General features: G+C 60.3%; 1 protein-coding gene across 2 annotated transcripts in view; it reads left to right on the top strand.

The window, feature by feature from the left end:
- PADI1 (peptidyl arginine deiminase 1) overlaps positions 1-16,127 on the top strand; it is a 41,655-nt gene extending 25,528 nt beyond the window's left edge. Inside the window, exons 7-16 of one of the 2 annotated variants that reach the window (XM_055332294.1) lie at positions 712-884; positions 1,035-1,138; positions 2,075-2,198; positions 2,599-2,706; positions 3,988-4,139; positions 7,943-8,087; positions 8,931-9,024; positions 10,385-10,464; positions 11,259-11,384; positions 14,065-16,127. In XM_055332294.1, coding sequence (XP_055188269.1) covers positions 712-884; positions 1,035-1,138; positions 2,075-2,198; positions 2,599-2,706; positions 3,988-4,139; positions 7,943-8,087; positions 8,931-9,024; positions 10,385-10,464; positions 11,259-11,384; positions 14,065-14,298 — 1,340 coding nt within the window. In that variant the 3' untranslated portion in view covers positions 14,299-16,127. The other variant, XM_055332295.1, reaches the window with a different exon arrangement.
- The last annotated feature ends 600 nt before the right edge of the window (positions 16,128-16,727 follow it).

Below are 16,727 nucleotides of genomic sequence, written 5' to 3' on the forward strand. Positions count from 1 at the left end.
ACTCACCCCGCCCCCCGCCGCCCCCAATCCTAGGCAACCAGGACTCTGTCCCTGTGGACGTCCGTACCTGTGTTGGATATTCCCTGTAAATGGAATCACACGGTACGTGGCCTTTTGCGTCCGGCTTCTTTCACTGCGCATAATATTTAATATTTTCAGGGTTCCTCCCTATGGTAGCGCGTGTCAGTACCTCGTCCCTTTGCGTGGGTGAAAAACATCCCTTTCTGTGGACGGGCTATGTTTTGGTTATCCATTGTCCAGTTGATGGACATTTGGGTATTTTTCACCTTTTCTGCCAGCTGCTTTTATCTCTTTACCTGATTTTTAAAAAGATTTTATTTATTTATTCATGAGAGACACCGAGAGAGAGGCAGAGACACGGGCAGAGGGAGAAGCAGGCTCCTCGCAGGGAGCCCACTGGGGGATTCGATCCCGGGTCCCAGGATCACGCCCTGAGCTGAAGGCAGACGCTCCGCCGCTGAGCCCCCCAGGCGCCCTCTTTATCTGATTTAAGGCTTACTCTGACCTCGTGAGACACAGATGAGGAGGTGAGGCTCAGAGAGGCTGAGGCATTGAGCCAGGGTCACACAGCCTGCCCGTGCCAGGGCTCGAGGGGAGCGCAGGTGGCTCTGGCCGGCTCCCCGGCCTCTGGTCTCCTTCCTCCCGTCCGCAGTCCCAGCACGGACGGGCCCTGACTCTGGTTTCCCGTAGGCGGCAATTCCCTCAAGGACTACAAGCAGGTGCTCGGGCCTCAGCGCCTGTCCTATGACGTCGAGCGGCAGCGGGGGGAGCGGAAGATCAACTTCTTTGTGGAAGGACTCGCCTTCCCTGACGCCGATTTCTTGGGGCTGGTGTCCCTCAGCGTCAGCCTGGTGGACACGGGGGTACGTACCGCGTTGGGGGGCTGGGCTAGGGAGGCTGAAGGTTTAGGGGACCAGCCTGGAGCCTCTAGGGCCGGTGGCCGGAGGCCTGGGGGAGCTTGAGGCCTGATGGGGCTCTCTGCAGGGCCCACCTAGTCCTCATTTCACCCCCAGACCCTGCCTGAGGTGCCCCTCTTCACAGACACCGTGGCCTTCCGCGTGGCTCCCTGGATCATGACCCCCAACACCCAGCCTCCCCTGGAGCTGTATGTGTGCAGGTGAGGCCTCACCCCTCCTGCAGCAATCCCACCATCTCTGGCCTCGCAGAGACAGGAACAGAACGCTCCTGCCCGGACAGAGGCATCGAGGTCACCCGCGGGTGCAGGCTGGGGCAGGGGGAGCAGGAGGCTGGCTTGGGCCGGTCAGCCCCACCGTATCCTGTGCAGCGAAGGCCCGGCTGAGGTCACCAGCTCTGGCGCCGGGGTCCCAGCCTGTGCAGCCCTAGGATGGCTTGGACCTAGACTGGGTGGCGAGGCTGGGCTCTGCTGAGGCCGCGGGCAGGTGCAGGAGACCTGGGTGCACCCTGCTGTGGGTGTGCTGCTGGGCCTGCAGAGAATGCGGGAGCCCAGCCTCCACATCGGCTGCGGGCCCCCGCCCAGCCCCGGACCCTCGTGCTTCTGCTGTCTCCTGGGTCCCCTGTCAGGCTTGGGCGGGTGAGACTTGCTTGGCAAGGCCGCTCCGGGTCCCTGCGTCAGAAGTCAGACTGGTGGACAGGCCCGCAGCCGACCTGGAGCCTACGTCAGGAGGCAGGAAGGTGTGGAGACGTAGGCTTGCTCCGCAGGTGTTCGGAAGAGAAGTCTTTCTTTCCCTTTGCTCACTGACTGCACCCTGACCCCTGTGCGTAGGCCAAAGGAGCAGGGGTGGCCGGGCTCCTTGTCCCTGCCCTGCCATCTTAACCCTGTCTGCGGGCTACCTTCTCCCTGGCTGCCCTACTGGCCGTGTGCCCGGCCTTCGGGCTCCACACACCTGGGCTTGCCCCTCCTCTTGCACCCACCCCCTGATAGATCTGGGGACGCGATCTGCATCTGCCTTCCTAGGGTAGGGGCTGTGTTTGAAACCCTATACCCAGGGACCACATGGGGCCGAGCGTGGACGGGACCCAGGCCACCACGGTCAGAGGTCATTGTCACGTCCTCTCTCCCGGTTTCTTGCAGTGTGGTAGACTCTCATGGCCCAAATAAGAAATTTCTGGAAGACATGTCTGACCTAGCGTTGAAAGCCAACTGCAAGCTGGTCATCTGCCCTCAGGTTGAAAATCGAAATGACCGCTGGATCCAGGTGGGTGCTGGAGCAGTGGGGGTGGCCTGGGATGCCTGGGTCCCCAGCCTTCCCCCTGACTTTGGGAAATGGGGAATGCACAGGCTCCGAATCATCCTTGGTCTCCCGATAGAAGCCAGGCCTCGGTTGGGACGGGGTGGCGAGGCGCAGGCAGCTTAGGGTAATGCCTGCCCACTGCCCATGTCACCCCAGTCTCTCCTGTTTCCCCCAAATGCTTGGGTTCCAGACAGAGTCGTCTCCCAGTTGGCGTCCTAGGAGGCCTCATCTGCACCCCCGAGGCACATCCCCCAGGTTTTAGGGGGCAGCTGGGGCCCCATCGTAGTCCAGGTCTGAGGGGATCACCCCATTAGGCAAATCACACTCTGGGACACCGCCGTGATCTCTTCTTCTCCCCTCCCAGGACGAGATGGAGTTTGGCTACACGGAGGCCCCTCACAAAGCCTTCCCAGTGGTCTTTGACTCCCCCCGAAACCGAGGTCTGAAGCATTTCCCTTATAAGCGGATCCTGGTATGTGGCAAAGGGCAGAGTGGGGGTCCCTTGGGTGGCTCCCCCTATAGCACCCTGCAATCGGCCTTCCCTGGTCCTGGTCTTGGTCCTTAGGGGGCGAAAGGGACACAAGTGGAGGGCATGCAAATCACATGCAAATTACACGCAAATCCCCCCTGTTCAGGAGGGGCAGGCCAGTAAAGTCCTCCTGGGGAATGCTCCTCCCCCATGTGGGTGGGGGTCAGCAGGGGAGTTAGCTCTGGGGAGACCAAACTGCCTTTTGTGGGAGATGCACCGTTCGTGAGCTCTCACGACTGGCTTTCATGAGGCCGGGCCTCTTCCCAGGTAACAAGTGTTTTCTGAACACCTGCTGCTGCCAGGCCCCATGCTGCCTCTCACTCGCAGGATGGGGACAGAGCCGCTCCGGCCACTGAGCTAGCGTGCGTTCCTGGCCCCCGGCCCTAGCTCTATAGGTCACCCCCCCAATCCTGAGCCCTGTGGATAGCTGCTGTTTTTGATCCCCTCTTTCCCCGAGGCCCGGAGAGGTTAAGTAACTCAGCCTGGGCCACACAGCTCATGGCACCGAGATGCAAAACCAAGGGACTGTCTCCGCAGCCCTCCCACTAGGCGGCTCTGCCTGTTTACGGGCTCCCACACCCCCGGCACCAGCACGGTGCCCGTGTCCAAGTGGGGTCCGTGAGCGGGGAGTCCGGGAGCTCATGATGGGCACCCAGAGCGGGGCGCCGACCTCAGCCAGAGGGGCCGGGGCCGGGTCCCAGTGCAGGTGACAGCGAGCCCTGCGGGGTGACTCTGTATCAGCCAAGGGCCTGACCCCAAGCCCGGGCTCGCCCTGGCCTGGATGTCCCCTGCTCGTCTCTGCCCTCATCATTACTCCGTCCCCCCTCCCCTTGCTCTGCGTCTAACTTGCTGTTCTTTTCCTGCCTGGAAGCGGAGGCAGGATTTTCCAACCTCTCTCCTCCTAACACGGGTGCTCAGAGCTGCGGCCGTTTCCGAGCGTGCAGCCTGGCGAGCACCTGCAGGGGCCGGTGTGCTACGTGCTTGTCACCTCTCACTTCAAAGTAGTGTCTGGTTTCTGCTTGGACTTCTGCGTTGACCTATGAGTTCTCTAGAAGCAGCGTATTGCCTGGTTTCCCAACAGTCGGGGATTTTTCGAGTTACCGTCCTGTTTCAGGCTTGGACTTTAATTGCACCCCCACCCCAGCCCCTACCCAACAGCTGTCACTTCCTGTCCTAACTGACCCCTCCTTCTGGGGTGGGGGGGGCTTGCTGGTCCTCCCCTAGGGTCCCGACTTTGGATACGTAACCCGGGAGATCCTGTTCGCCGGCGCCTCCAGCCTTGACTCTTTCGGCAACCTGGACGTCAGCCCGCCGGTCACCGTGGGCGGCAAGGAGTACCCCCTGGGCCGCATCCTCATCGGCAGCAGCTTCCCCAAGTGAGAGGCCTGGCGGGAGGTGGGGGGTGCGTGGGGACCCCCACTACATACACCCTCCAGGTCTCCGGTCTGAGAAGCAATCTTAATTCCCGTGAGCGGTCCTGCAGTCAAAGACTGAGACCTAGAATCTTAGATTTGAAAGCTTCTGGAATCTTTGGAGAAAACTCACGAACTAGTGACTCCCGGTCTCGGGCCTGCCTAGTATTTCGTGAGCCTCATTAGTCACCCACTACGTATGTAGGGGGAGGCCTTATGTAAAAAAGCCCGATTTCCAGTTTCTTCTGAAACATCAGACTTGCCAGATGGTGCAGAGGCAGGAGATGCACCCGGTGACCTGTCCCAGGAGGAGGTCAAAATAGCTGCTGTTCTAGCAGCAGCTGAAAGGGCTCGCAGGTCACCATGTGGCTACAGGCGAACGGCATGACACCAGGGCGGTGGAGGTGACTTGTGGGTCCCTCCCTGGACAGCTGTCATCAGGCAGGACACAGGGGATTTAGAGGTTAGTGCTTAGACAGGTGACAGTACCTGCTAAATCCCGCCGAACGGGCCCCACCCTGCCTGCGGGCTGCCCGACAATGGGGTGCGCGGCGCCGGGATCCTGGGGGGGCCGTTTGTTTCCTGCCTGGGGCGTCAGTCCACGCCAGGCACCAGAGGCCGCCTTCTCCTTCGGGTGTGGGTGGGCGTGGAAACCAGGTGAAACGTGAAGCCCTGACTGACACCCAGGGCGGCCAGGCAGTGACAGGAAGGCCACTCAGCCTTGAGCGGTGGCCCTGGTGGCCTCAGGGCTGCGCCCAGGCGAGGCGGGGTCTCCTGGCACTGACACCAGGCACGTAGCTGGGTGGCCAAGCTGGGTAGAGCAAGAGGAATGCTCACCTTGCGGGTGACTCATTCTCAGACACCATCCGGGACCCGATCCGCTGCCCCAGAGGCGGAAGGACCTTGGTGCCTCTGCCGGGTGCTGGGTGGTCATCCCGCGCTCCAGAGGGGGACCCAGGAGGAAGGAGTGCAAGCTTCGGAGCATGCGTGGACTTGGATTTGAGTCCTGCCTCTGCCACATATGAGTCACCTGTTTTTGGGGTCTACCACCTAAGCAGGCCTGACGACAGTGCCTGGCATGCAGTGGGTGCTCAACAAACTCATTCGAAGCTATTACCCTCATGCCCAGGATGTGCCAGGCACGCTGGAAGACATGAGGGTATATTAGCGCACGACAGATATGAAATGAACACGTTATTTTATACCCCTGCCTCAGTTTCCCGTCTGTGAAATGGGTCTATTAAAAAAAATCTCTGTGCTAGCTGCATAATCAGCACGAGTGTGGACGAAGAATTCATGATAACCGTCTTCTGAACGTGCAGGTATTGTTTACCTGGGCCCCGGCCGGGGGTCAGCCACGCAGCAGGTTGGAACTCATTGGACCACAGGTTATTAATCACCTACTACTACGTACCGGGAACATAAGGATTTACCCGTCACCTCATTTAATTCTTGGAACAGCCCTATGAGGCTGGGACGATTGTTATTCCCATTTCACAGATGAGGAAGCTGAGGCTCGGAAAAGCGAAGGGAGTGCACTCATTCGTGCGTTTGTTCACTGATTGCGGAAATGTTTCCTGAGCTTTCCCACATGCCAGGTCTGCGGCCCTGGATAAAAGAAATGTTCTAGAAGCTACCGGGCTCAGAGCAGGGGCTGGGGATAGGGACGGGGTGGGGGACCTCCAGCGGCCCAGCCCACTGACCGTTGTGTCGACACCAGGAACGAGGTCCTCGGTAAACGGAGGGGGTGAGGCTCGGAGAGCGACAGCCACCGCCCAGGGTCCCACAGCGAGTTAGCGCTCTCGTCAGAATCCAGAGCTCCCTCGGCCCGGGCTCATGTAAAGGTAGCGCTCAGCCTGCCGCCCCGGGCGCCTGCCTCGACCTCTTCCTGATGTCAGCCGTGGGCAAACAGACACCCCACGTCCGTCCTCGCAGGGAGGAACAGACGGCGGGCGGGCCTAGTAGATGGGTCGGTGATGTCAGATAAGGGAGGCCCTGCCGAGAAGCTGGCGTGGAAACGGAGCCCCGAGAGAAGCGAGGGCCTTAAAGATGTGGGCATTTGGGACAGAGCAGCGCCAAGGAGCAGAGGTGGGCCGTGCAAAGGCCCTGAGGTAGGAGCGTGCAGCACATGAGAGGGGCCGCAAGGAGACCTGCGGGCTGAAGTGGCGTGAGCCAGCGCGGGGTGGGGGGTGGTCAGAGAGCTCGGCAGGGCCCGCTTCAGATCATGACCTGCGCCTGGTATTTGTAGGGATGTCGGGGCCTCAGGCCAGCACCCCCTCCACCCTCCGCTCCCGTATCTAAGATCATCTTTAAGCAGGTCTGCCCCCTGGTGGTGACTTGGAGGGCAGGTCAGCCTCTGCTGGCTGGGGCCCCTGCCTCAACCTCCCCGAGTTCCCTGCTCAGGAGCAGGTTCTGGAGCCTCACTCTTCACCCTCTCAGTGTGTTTAAGGCGTCTTTTTAACTCGCCGGCACTGTCTTCAAATAACAGGAATATAAGAGATGTGTTTGCCCACAATCCCGTCCCCCAGATCAAGTTAATGTTGTCATTTGTCACTGCCCAGCGTCGAGTCTATGACATGATTGGGTGACAGGGACCATGGACTGTCCCTGCCCCCCAGCCCCACGGGAGCTCACGTCCTGGTGTCTGACACCAGACAGCACACGAGGTGTCAAGCGTGCTAGCTAGCACCCCATACGGTAAAGAAACACAGAGCCGGGAAGGGGATTAAGGGATTGTAGCAATTTTCAAAGGTCTCCTGGAGAAAGAGGGTGACATTTGAGTTCAACCTTGAAGGTGGAAGTGACCATGGGGAGACGGGGCATGGGCAAGAATTCCTGGTACAGAGGACAGCATGTGCAAAGGCCCTGAGGCAGGGCTGTCCCCGGTATGGTCAAGGGGCAGCAGGAGAAGGTGCTGTCCCAGGGGAAGGTGGAGAGGGCCCAGAGTATACAAGACATCGTTCTGACTTTGGACAAGTCACCCCCTTGAACTTGCGGGGCCTTGGCTGCCCCATCTGTGAAATGGGGACATGGCCTTGCCCAAGGCAGTGTTGAAATCCCTGCGCATGTGCAGGCAGCTTTCGGTGATGTCTCCTCCCACAGCCCTGAGACCCCAGCTCCCGAGACCCCCTCCCTGTCCCCTCCCTTTGCTGGTCAAGGGCTCATTTCAGGAAGTGCCGAGGATCAGACAGGCGGTGTCGCGCACAGATGACGGGGCAGTGGTTCTCTTGCACGCAAATGAGCACGGGGGCTTTGTGGAGCGACAGAGCCCGAATCCTCAGACGTGCCACGTTCTCAAAGACTGGGATGTGCGGGAGGTCGGGCCCGGGAACCCGCCACCCGCGTCTGACCCCCAGGGGGTGCAGGGCCCAACTTTGGGAGACACTGGGCCGAGGGAGGGGCTGGGCGTCTTGGGCGCAGAGGCAGGCCCTCCGAGTCCCGCGACGTGGGGTGAGGGTCTGTTGTTCCCTTTAGCAAGCAGCGCTCGCTTGTTTGAATCTCTTTAGTGGGAGGAGCGGCCAGGGCCTTCTGGGCCTCGGGGAGGACGCTTTGCGGCAGGAGGGGGCGGACTGTCTGGGATGATGCTCAGGATGCATAGTGAGCTCCTGGGAGCACCGGGTGGGGGGGCAGGAAGGGGGGACGAACGAAGACCCGTTCGGAGGGATGTCACGAAGCTCGGACAGGGGTGGGGGGCTCAGGATGTGCACCTGCGGGGAGCCAGCAGCCCGTCGGCCTGAGCTGACCCTGCTCTCTCCCTCCTGCCCCAGGTTCGGTGGGAGGCGAATGACCAAGGTGGTGCGGGACTTCCTACAGGCCCAGCAGGTGCAGGCGCCCGTGGAGCTCTACTCCGACTGGCTGTCCGTGGGCCACGTGGACGAGTTCCTGAGCTTCGTGCCCACCTCTGACCAAAAGGTGCGTCCCCTCTCCTCCTGCCTGGGCCACCCCCGCCCCTACCCAGCCTGAGGGGATGGGAGAGGGCAAGGCCGCCTGGAACCAGCTCACCGCCTCTGTGCGTACTGGGCTCAGAGCCAGGGCACCCTGGGAACCAGATGGTGTTAACCAGGGGAGGGGGCTTCCTGGAGGAGGTCAGAGCTCCTCAGGAGGGCACTGATGGGCTCCACTGCGCATACACTCGCTCTCACGTTGCTGAGTATTTGCTCTGATCCAAACCTCTCAGCCTGGGCCTGGGAATGACAACGCTGATGATAATTGGTAACATGTAGGGAGCACCTATGATGTGCATGTCCTATTTTATTTTATTTTATTTATTTTATTTTATTTTTTATTTTATGTTCATTTGCTTTAGTTCATTTAATCCTCTAACAGTTCCATATGATCATGATCCCCATTTCGCAGATGGAAAAACTGAGGCTCAGAAAGGCAATTACGGGTAGGGTGAGATTCAAAACCCAAGACAGAGGGCTCGGGACCAACAGCTTCACCACTCAGCTCCACCCACTTGCAGAGTGGGGCCCAGGCCTCAGAGGGCAGGTGGCCCGGGAGGGGAGACCTCCCAGTGACCCCTGGCTGAGTTCCCTGGGAGACAAGGGCAGCCAGGCAAAAAGAATGGCTTGGACAAAGGCCTGGGCCATGAAGCAGCTTGGAGGATTAGGGGAATTGCGGAGAGGTCTTTGTGGCTGGTAGGTGGGACCCATGTGTGGTCTGGCCTCTGAACTCGGGCCCCTCCTGGGTTTGGGGTCTCCTGCATCCAGGGGGATCCCGTCCACTGAGCAGTCCTCCCTCCCTCTGTGCCAGGGCTTCCGGCTGCTCCTGGCGAGCCCCAGCGCTTGCCTCGAACTGTTCCAAGAGAAGAAAGACGAGGGGTACGGGGAGGCCGCCCAGTTTGATGGTGAGTGCCAACGACCCGGTCACCCGTGGGGACTCCGCCCTCTGGGGGCCAGCCCTGGGCACCGGGCTGCCTTTCGTGGCTAGGCCTGTTAGCAGGCCCTTTGCCTTGCTCGTCAGCTCAGAGCCGGACCTCGCTGTTCTCCCGACATCCTCACCTGGGAGCTAAGGATGAGGGCCGTCGGGCTGCCCTCTACTGGGCCCGGCAGGGAAGCCAGGAGGTCAGTGGACTGGCCCAGGCACACGCAGGGGGTGGCCTCCTCCGCAAGACTGGGCGGCTCCTGGCCACACCCCAGGGGGGGCGCCACCGGAAAGAGTGTGCACCCCGCTGATCTCGTACCCTCCCCCATCCCTTTCCCCGGAGGCTCCGAGAGAGGAGTGCTTGGCCCAGGACTTTCCCTGGGATGTGGGATGCGGGATGCGGATGCAGGATGTGGAATGTGGATGTGGGATGTGGATGAGGATGCAGGATGTGGATGTGGATGCGAGATGTGGGATGTGGGATGAGGATGTAGGATGTGGGACGCGGATGTGGGATATGGGATGCGGATGCGGGATGTGGATGTGGATGCAGGATGCGGGATGTGAGGTGCAGATGCAGGATGTGGGACGCGGATGTGGGATATGGGATGTGAAATGTGGGATGTAGATGCGGGATGTGGGATGCGAGATGTGGGATATGGGATGCGGATGTGGAATGCGGGATGCAGATGCAGGATGTGGAAGGCGGATGCAGGATGCAGATGCGGGATGCAGGATGCACAGGGCTCTGGGCTCAAGAGTGGGAGAGGCGAGAAGCCAGGTGGGTGGGCAGAGCCCCGCTGCGGACCTGCCTCTGGGAGCTGACAGACAGTCCAAGGGCCTGGCTGGCCCCCTTGTGCACCCCCGTCCCCCCATGGATCTCATCACTCTCACCTGGAAGGGATGTGGCAGTGCTTCAGGACCTGGGTTCAAGTCCTGGTCTTGCCGCTAGTGGCTGCGAGATCAAGATTGCATTCGAAACCACTCAGTGCCTCAGTTTCCTCTTCTCTGAATTGGGGGTGATAATGAACCCACCTAGCCTCGTTTTGAAGATTAATCATAACCTTAGTGGGGTGCCAGAGCGTGGTGGGAGGCCAGTGACGGTAGCTGTGCTGTAATCACATAGTACCGAGCCAGGACCCCCTGCCCGAGGAGCCCCTGCACTTGCAGCCAGAGCCCGGGGGCAGGGTCCCCAGGCTTTCTCCGTCCTAGCTTCAGCCCCCGGCCCTGAGGTGGGAGAACAATCCTGGCCCAAGTGCTGCGGCCCCAGGCCCGAGATGGCCCTGAGCAGTCCGCCCTGAGCCCCCGTCCTGAGCCCCCATCCTGCCTTCTTTCTCTCGCAGGGTTAAGGCACCAGGTGAACAGAAGCATTAATGAGATGCTGGCGGACCATCGCCTCAGGAGCGACAGTATCTATGTACAGGTGAGGCGGCCCGCCACTCGCTCTTGAGGGTCCCCACACCTCCCAGCAGAAGCTGCCCCAGAAACTGCTGGGGTGGGGGTCAGGGGCTCAGCCCCAGGGCCTCTGACTGTCCTGTGGGTAGGCTAGGCCTCTGCCGCAGGGAACCCCCAGTCTGATGGAGGAGACAGCAGGGGCCTCAGGGAGCGCCCAGTCTGATGAGGGAGATCTAGGTCTACTGGGGCGGGGGGGCGGGGAGTGATGATTTTCCGGGGAAGCAGAGTGAGATGGGAGAGATGTGGTGGAGAAATGGGGCCCCGTGGGGTGGGTGGTGGGGTGGATAGGAGTTAAGGGGACCTGGCCAGGGGACACCAGGCGGGAGGGGGTCTCTGGAAGGGGCAGGGCTGGAGCCGGCTGCATGCAAGGTGCAGGCCGGGTGCAGAGCTGGAGCTCCGGAAACGGAGGAGGCCCTTCGCTTCTCCTGAGTGGAGCCTGGCCCTCTCCCAAACTGCCGACATGGACAGGGGTACGCGCCGCGCTGTGGCCGGGGCCGTGTGGTGTAGCGGCAAGCGCCTTTTGGAACCAGAAACTGTCAGGATCCAAATCCCAGCTCTGCTGCCTCCTAGCTCTCTGCCCTCAGGCGGGTCACTTGTGACTCAGTTTCCCCATCTGGGAGTGGCACACAGCTATTGGGAGGACGGATGGAGAGTGCCGGGGTGCCGGGCGCTCTGTGTGGGGCCTGGCACGCAGTGGGCGTCCAGCCAGCGTTAGAGGCCCCCTGGCGCCCCGGGTGCGCCCCCTCTCTCCCCCTCCCCCAGAAATGCATCGACTGGAACCGGGAGGTGCTGAAGCGGGAGCTGGGCCTGAGCGAGCGGGACATCGTGGACATCCCCCAGCTCTTCTCCCTGAAGGGCTCCTATGCAGAAGCCTTCTTCCCTGACATGGTGAGAGCGCAGAAGGAGGTCGTGGCCTGTCCCTGGGGCCCGGCAGGGTCCGGAGGGCTGTCAGTAGGGGTTCCAGGGGACAAGCGCCTCCTGCCCCACGCAGACGGGCACAGAGGCTGGGGCGGGCCTGGTGGACCTCTCCCGCGTGTGTTGGTTTCTGTGCAGGTATAGAGCATCTCCCTCGGTGGCTCTCAACCGGGCGATTTTGCCCCCTCGAGGGCATCTTATTGCCACAGGGAGGGGCGCGCTGCTGGCATCTAGTGGGTGCCAGCCAGGGATGCTGCTAAACCTCCTTCGGTGCCAACAGCAGCCCCACAACTTAGGCCTCTTTTCCCTCCCAAGTGGAAAAAACAAGCGTGTTTTGGTTTTGGTGTTCTCAGGCTTTGGTGTTTCAGGTTTTGGTGGGCCTCAGCTGCGCGCTCTTCCCCGCACCCCGGCCCCCTGACGGCTGCTCCCCAGTGCGGCTCCCGGGGCGGGCAGGCCGGCGCAGGGTGGCGGCTTCCCTGGCTGTCATTAAGTCAGGCCGCTGACAAGCAGATGCACAGATGTGATCTCACTGGGGTGGCCTCTGGGAGGGGCCGGGCGATGCTATCTGCCCTGCACTAGCTAAACCATTAACACCTTGGGAAAGGATGTCAGGGCGGTGGCAGCTTGTGGAGTGGCTCCCCAGGATGGGAGACCTTCCCTCGTCAGCCTGGGCCCTTTCATCCCTGTCACTGGACAAGCCGAAGGGTGGGGGTGCGTCCTGAGGTCCTGACTGGAGGCACGTATCCCGGGTGGGGCTTCCCTGCCAGGATTTGCACTCACTCCTGACTCCTCACTGTGGGGTCCTGGTAGAGACCTCCAAGGCAGGGCTTCATCACCTTGGGTCTGCTGATGCTTGGGCCCGAATCCTTTGCTGAGGGGCTGTCCTGTGCATCATGGGATGGCTGAGTGTCCCTGTCCCCTGCCCACTACATGTCATTAGCACCTCCCTCATTGTGAACACCCAGATGTCCTAGGGACAAAATCACCCTGGCTGGGAGCCACTGCTCGAGGGCGGTGCTGTCTCTTAGAAGTGTCTCGGATGATGGAAACGTTCTGTGTCTGCACAATATGACACGGGAGCCCCCAAATTGCATGTGGCTACTGAGCACTTAAAATGTGGCTAGTGTGGCTAGGAATGAAATTTATACTTTTATTTCATTTAAATTTCAACTGCTGCATGTGGCCAGTGGCTGCCCTACTCGTCAGGGAAGGACTAAGGGGCATCCAGGCTCTGGTTCCTGGCTGAAGGTCAGGGGAGGGCCTGGGCCAGAGCCCATGACCTTGGCCAGCCCTCTCTGGGCTGTGGCCTTGCCCACACCAGCTGGGAGCCCCCACCCCAACACGCACCCCTCTGCGGGGATCTCTGAGCTTCGGTCCAGACCCTGCTAAAGGATCCCAGTACGTCCTCAGGGAAGAGCCCATGGGGGACACTCGCTTAACCCCCTCATTTGTTAGATGGGGAGACAGGCCCTCCGAGGAGGGTGGTTGCCTGGCCTGAGGTCACCCAGCACATGAGGAGCCTCCCATCTCCTGAGTTCTCATCTAGGAAGAAGCAGACCCGGGCTGGCTCCCCTCCTGGCCTTTTGTGCCTCTACATGTCCCACTTCACTCAGCACATCCCAGCCCATCAGGGGGCACGTGGGTAGCTCAGGGCCAAGGCCCCGGCACTGACCCCAGAGGATCCTCCAGCTTCGTGATGGCCCTGCAGGGCAGACCTGACGGTGACAGGGCCACGGCATGGAGAATGTGAGAGCGCAGAGTCTAGGGCAGCCCACCCCGTGCTGAGATGACCCAGCACTACGCTCCAGACAGCAGGTCCAGAGGGTCCCCTTTGAACTCCAAGCACAGCTCCTCTGGCTGTCAGTGTAGGGCCTCGGTCTTCTCTGAGACACTTCCATACCCTGCCCTGGGGAGACCTCCCCTCCGCAGGGTTAGGGCCCTCAGCCAGGGAAGCAGGAGATGCCCCCAAGGGTTCCTAGCCCCTCGCCCCAACCTCTCGGCTCCCCCAGGCAGCTGCAGTGCTATACGTTGGTGGAGTATAAAGAGTGTGAGTTTGGGCATGAGTTAGACCCAGGTCGAATTTTAATCTCTCCGTTCTCCGTTCTCTGATTGTGTGGCCTGGATTATGTTACTAACCTTCTCCAGCCACTGACTCAGAGGGAGGAGTGAGGTTTAGTGATGATGTATCTGGCACACAGGAGATGTTCAGTAAACCATAACACTTATCAGGGCTTCCCAGGAAAGGCGAGCAAGCTGTGCACTGCACAAGGGCTCCACACCTGTAAGGACGTGCACGCACGCCGTAGACCTCGTAGGTATTTGTTGTCTGAAGTTTGTGGCAGATGATGGTAAAATCTTGTTCTAACTAAATTGTTGGAAAATTGACCATTTTCTGATAGATGGAAGAAAGTATTGGAGGAATACTTTCATTCCTATAAAGCTGCCATGGGTGTTCCCGGCAGCCCCACCTGGTATGAATCCTCTCTTCCAACCACGAATCCGTTTCTTCTCTCCATAGACCCTAGTTTTGGAGCAAGTGCCCATCCTGGTGGCCCAGGGATGCTGATGAGGATGGGCCAGGCCTCGGGATGGGTCCCCCATGTGTAGAGCATCCCCAGCCAGCAGGGCTCCCCCCTCGCCTTCTCTTCTGCAGGTCAACATGGTGGTCTTGGGCAAGTACCTGGGCATTCCCAAGCCCTTCGGGCCCATCATCAACGGCCAGTGCTGCCTGGAGGAGAAGGTGCGGTCCCTGCTGGAGCCGCTGGGCCTCCACTGTATCTTCATTGACGACTATTTGTTCTACCACGAGCTGCTGGGGGAGATCCACTGTGGCACCAACGTGCGCCGGCAGCCTTTCTCCTTCAAGTGGTGGCACATGGTGCCCTGAGCCCACCTCCACCCGCCATCCTCTATGCCCACCTGCCAGGGAACCCCGCCAGGGTGAGGGCGAGGAGCCTCCACCCGGCCTCCATCCTCTCAGGGGAGCCTCGGGTGCATCTTCCCGGGTCCTGGACACGTGCTGGCCATTGCAGGCCCCGGAGTACGGCCACAGACACCACGCACCCTCGTTCCTGGAGTGGCCGCCCCAGCCCAAGGACTGTCCTCATTCTTCCCTCCCTCTTCCTGATCCGAGGTTCTGGAAAAGAGCAACTGCCTTAACATATTCAAGGACGGCTGTGCGTGGTCATGGTCGTGCTGGGTCCTTGCCCCTCTGTGCTGATATTCCTTTCGTGTCTGCACCAGGAATGGGGCCCAGAGGGCCTGAGCTCGGGGGCGGAGGCCTGGGTCCAGGGCACCTGTGGTTCTTGTCAGAGCAGGAGCAGAGAGGTGGGGCACCCCCTTTTCTCTCCCAGCTGTCACCGCCATGCAGGGGACCCTCAAGCTGTGACTTCCTGACACCCCTCAGCCGTATTTATAGAGGCCAATAAGCACAGGAAGGCCGAGCATCTGAGGGCCTGTCCTAAAAAGAAAAGGCAACAAAACCCCTTTAATGCCTGACTCCAGCCTCAGAAGGGTGCTTGTTACCTGTGTAGGAAGCCTTTAATTACGAGTGCTGGCAGCTTCCGGCCCCCAAACGCTGTGAGGCCAGAGAAAGGCCTCCGGGGGCCACCCAGAGGAAGGCTGGCAGGCGGGAGGCCAGGGTGGCGGACAAGCCTTGGGGCCTGGCCTCTGTGTCCCAGGTGTCCTCGCTTCGGGTTTTGCACCCTGAATGTGAAGGGGGGCTGGCGGTTCCAGATGTCACAGGGGGCAAGGGCCCAGAGGTTAGGAGAGGGTGGGGGGGCCATTAGGTTATCTCTGAAGGTGGGGTTTAATTTCCTTTAATTGTCTTTAATTATTCCCCTTGGTCCCGCTGGCAGTGGGAGGAACGGCTTGCCCAGTCCCTCTTGGCAGCCCCGAGACCCTGTGTGTCACCTGGGTTTCCCTATAGAGTGACCCCCCCTCCTCCGGCAGGCCTGTGTCCCCTCCCAGAGAGGGGAAGAGAGCTGCTACCAGGGTGCGGGGTGGCTAAGAGCCTGGCCCCGGGTGAGGTCACCAGGATGTGTACAGGCAGGTAGGCTTGGCCGGTGCCAGGCGAGAGGTATCCTTCTCCAACCCCAGGCATGGGCACAAAGGACCAGCCTGCCCCCTCCCACCATTGCCTCTGGGGCCATTCTGGTGGCTCTCGGCCTCTGGCCTCCACCACCGGGGCTTTCCAGGAGCCCCTGATAAGACTGGGGCCGGGCCAGCCAGCCCCTGTTAAACTCTGTGAGCCATGGACTACTTAGCAATCAGAAACTTCCATGGAAACCCAAGATCTGAAGCGGATAAGATCAGGACTGCTATGGTTTAAGGCAGTGGGGGTGCTGTACCTGGGTCCTCCCCTTCCAGAAGACTCTGGGGACCCCACTCACAAGCCCCTGGTCTAACTTTTGCACTTTCTGCTCATAACCATGACCCAGCCTAGACTGAGCCAAGGAGAGAAGGGAGCTCTTCGGGGGCCAAGGGCCTGCAGCCAGGGTTGAGGTTCTCCAGGGAAAGGCTGTGGGTGGAAGGGCAGGGGCATTGCAGAGTGATAGGGAGGGTGGGGAGCAGGCCTTCTAGAGCTGCCCTGGGCGTGGGAAGCTCTGGAATTGCTGCTAGAGTTGTCGGAGGGCCCTAAAGTCCCCTCTGAGAATGTTCCGGACGACTGATCACTTCCTACTTGATTAATAAAAATGTCAACATGCATTTCTTCAAGTGGCTGCCTCCTTAGTGTCTGTTTGTTGGGCTGTAGGGAGGAGGGGAGGAGCGAGGGGGGCCCTCCTTCCAGTTCTCCCCACCGTGCCCCAGCTCCTTGGCTCAACTTCCGCTGGCCACGGGCAGTTCCTACCTGGCTGGGAGAGCCCCAGGGCCAGTCAGTGCCAGGCAGGCAGGCAGGCAGGCTGATTCAGCAGGAAGGCTGGCACAGGCCCATCGCTCTGAGGCCAAGTGCCCGGCCGAGATGGATATCAGGGGAGGGGTGGGGCCTGCCTCTTCTTTCCCTAGGCTATCTCTTCCATCTCTCAGAGCAAAGGCAGGCTGGGCCCTACTGGCAGAGGCAGGAGATCCTCCAGTGGGACTGGTGCCCAGGGCCGAAGGCCACTAGGATTCCCTTTCATTCCTGCCTCTAAAGCTTGCAGGTTACCCAGCCTCAGTGGTCTGATTTCAGGGACCTGGAAATATCACCCCCTCTCATCCTACACACCGGCTGCTGCCTCAGATTCTATCCTCTGACACTCATTCACTTTATTTTACCTTTTGTTATGGACTAAAAGGCAAAAAGCTGCTGCCCATCAGTCATCGACACTTTAGTCTGAA

This window comes from Nyctereutes procyonoides, unplaced genomic scaffold, assembly GCF_905146905.1.
Source record: "Nyctereutes procyonoides isolate TBG_1078 unplaced genomic scaffold, NYPRO_anot_genome, whole genome shotgun sequence".
In the NCBI taxonomy this organism is placed as follows: Eukaryota; Metazoa; Chordata; class Mammalia; order Carnivora; family Canidae; genus Nyctereutes; species Nyctereutes procyonoides.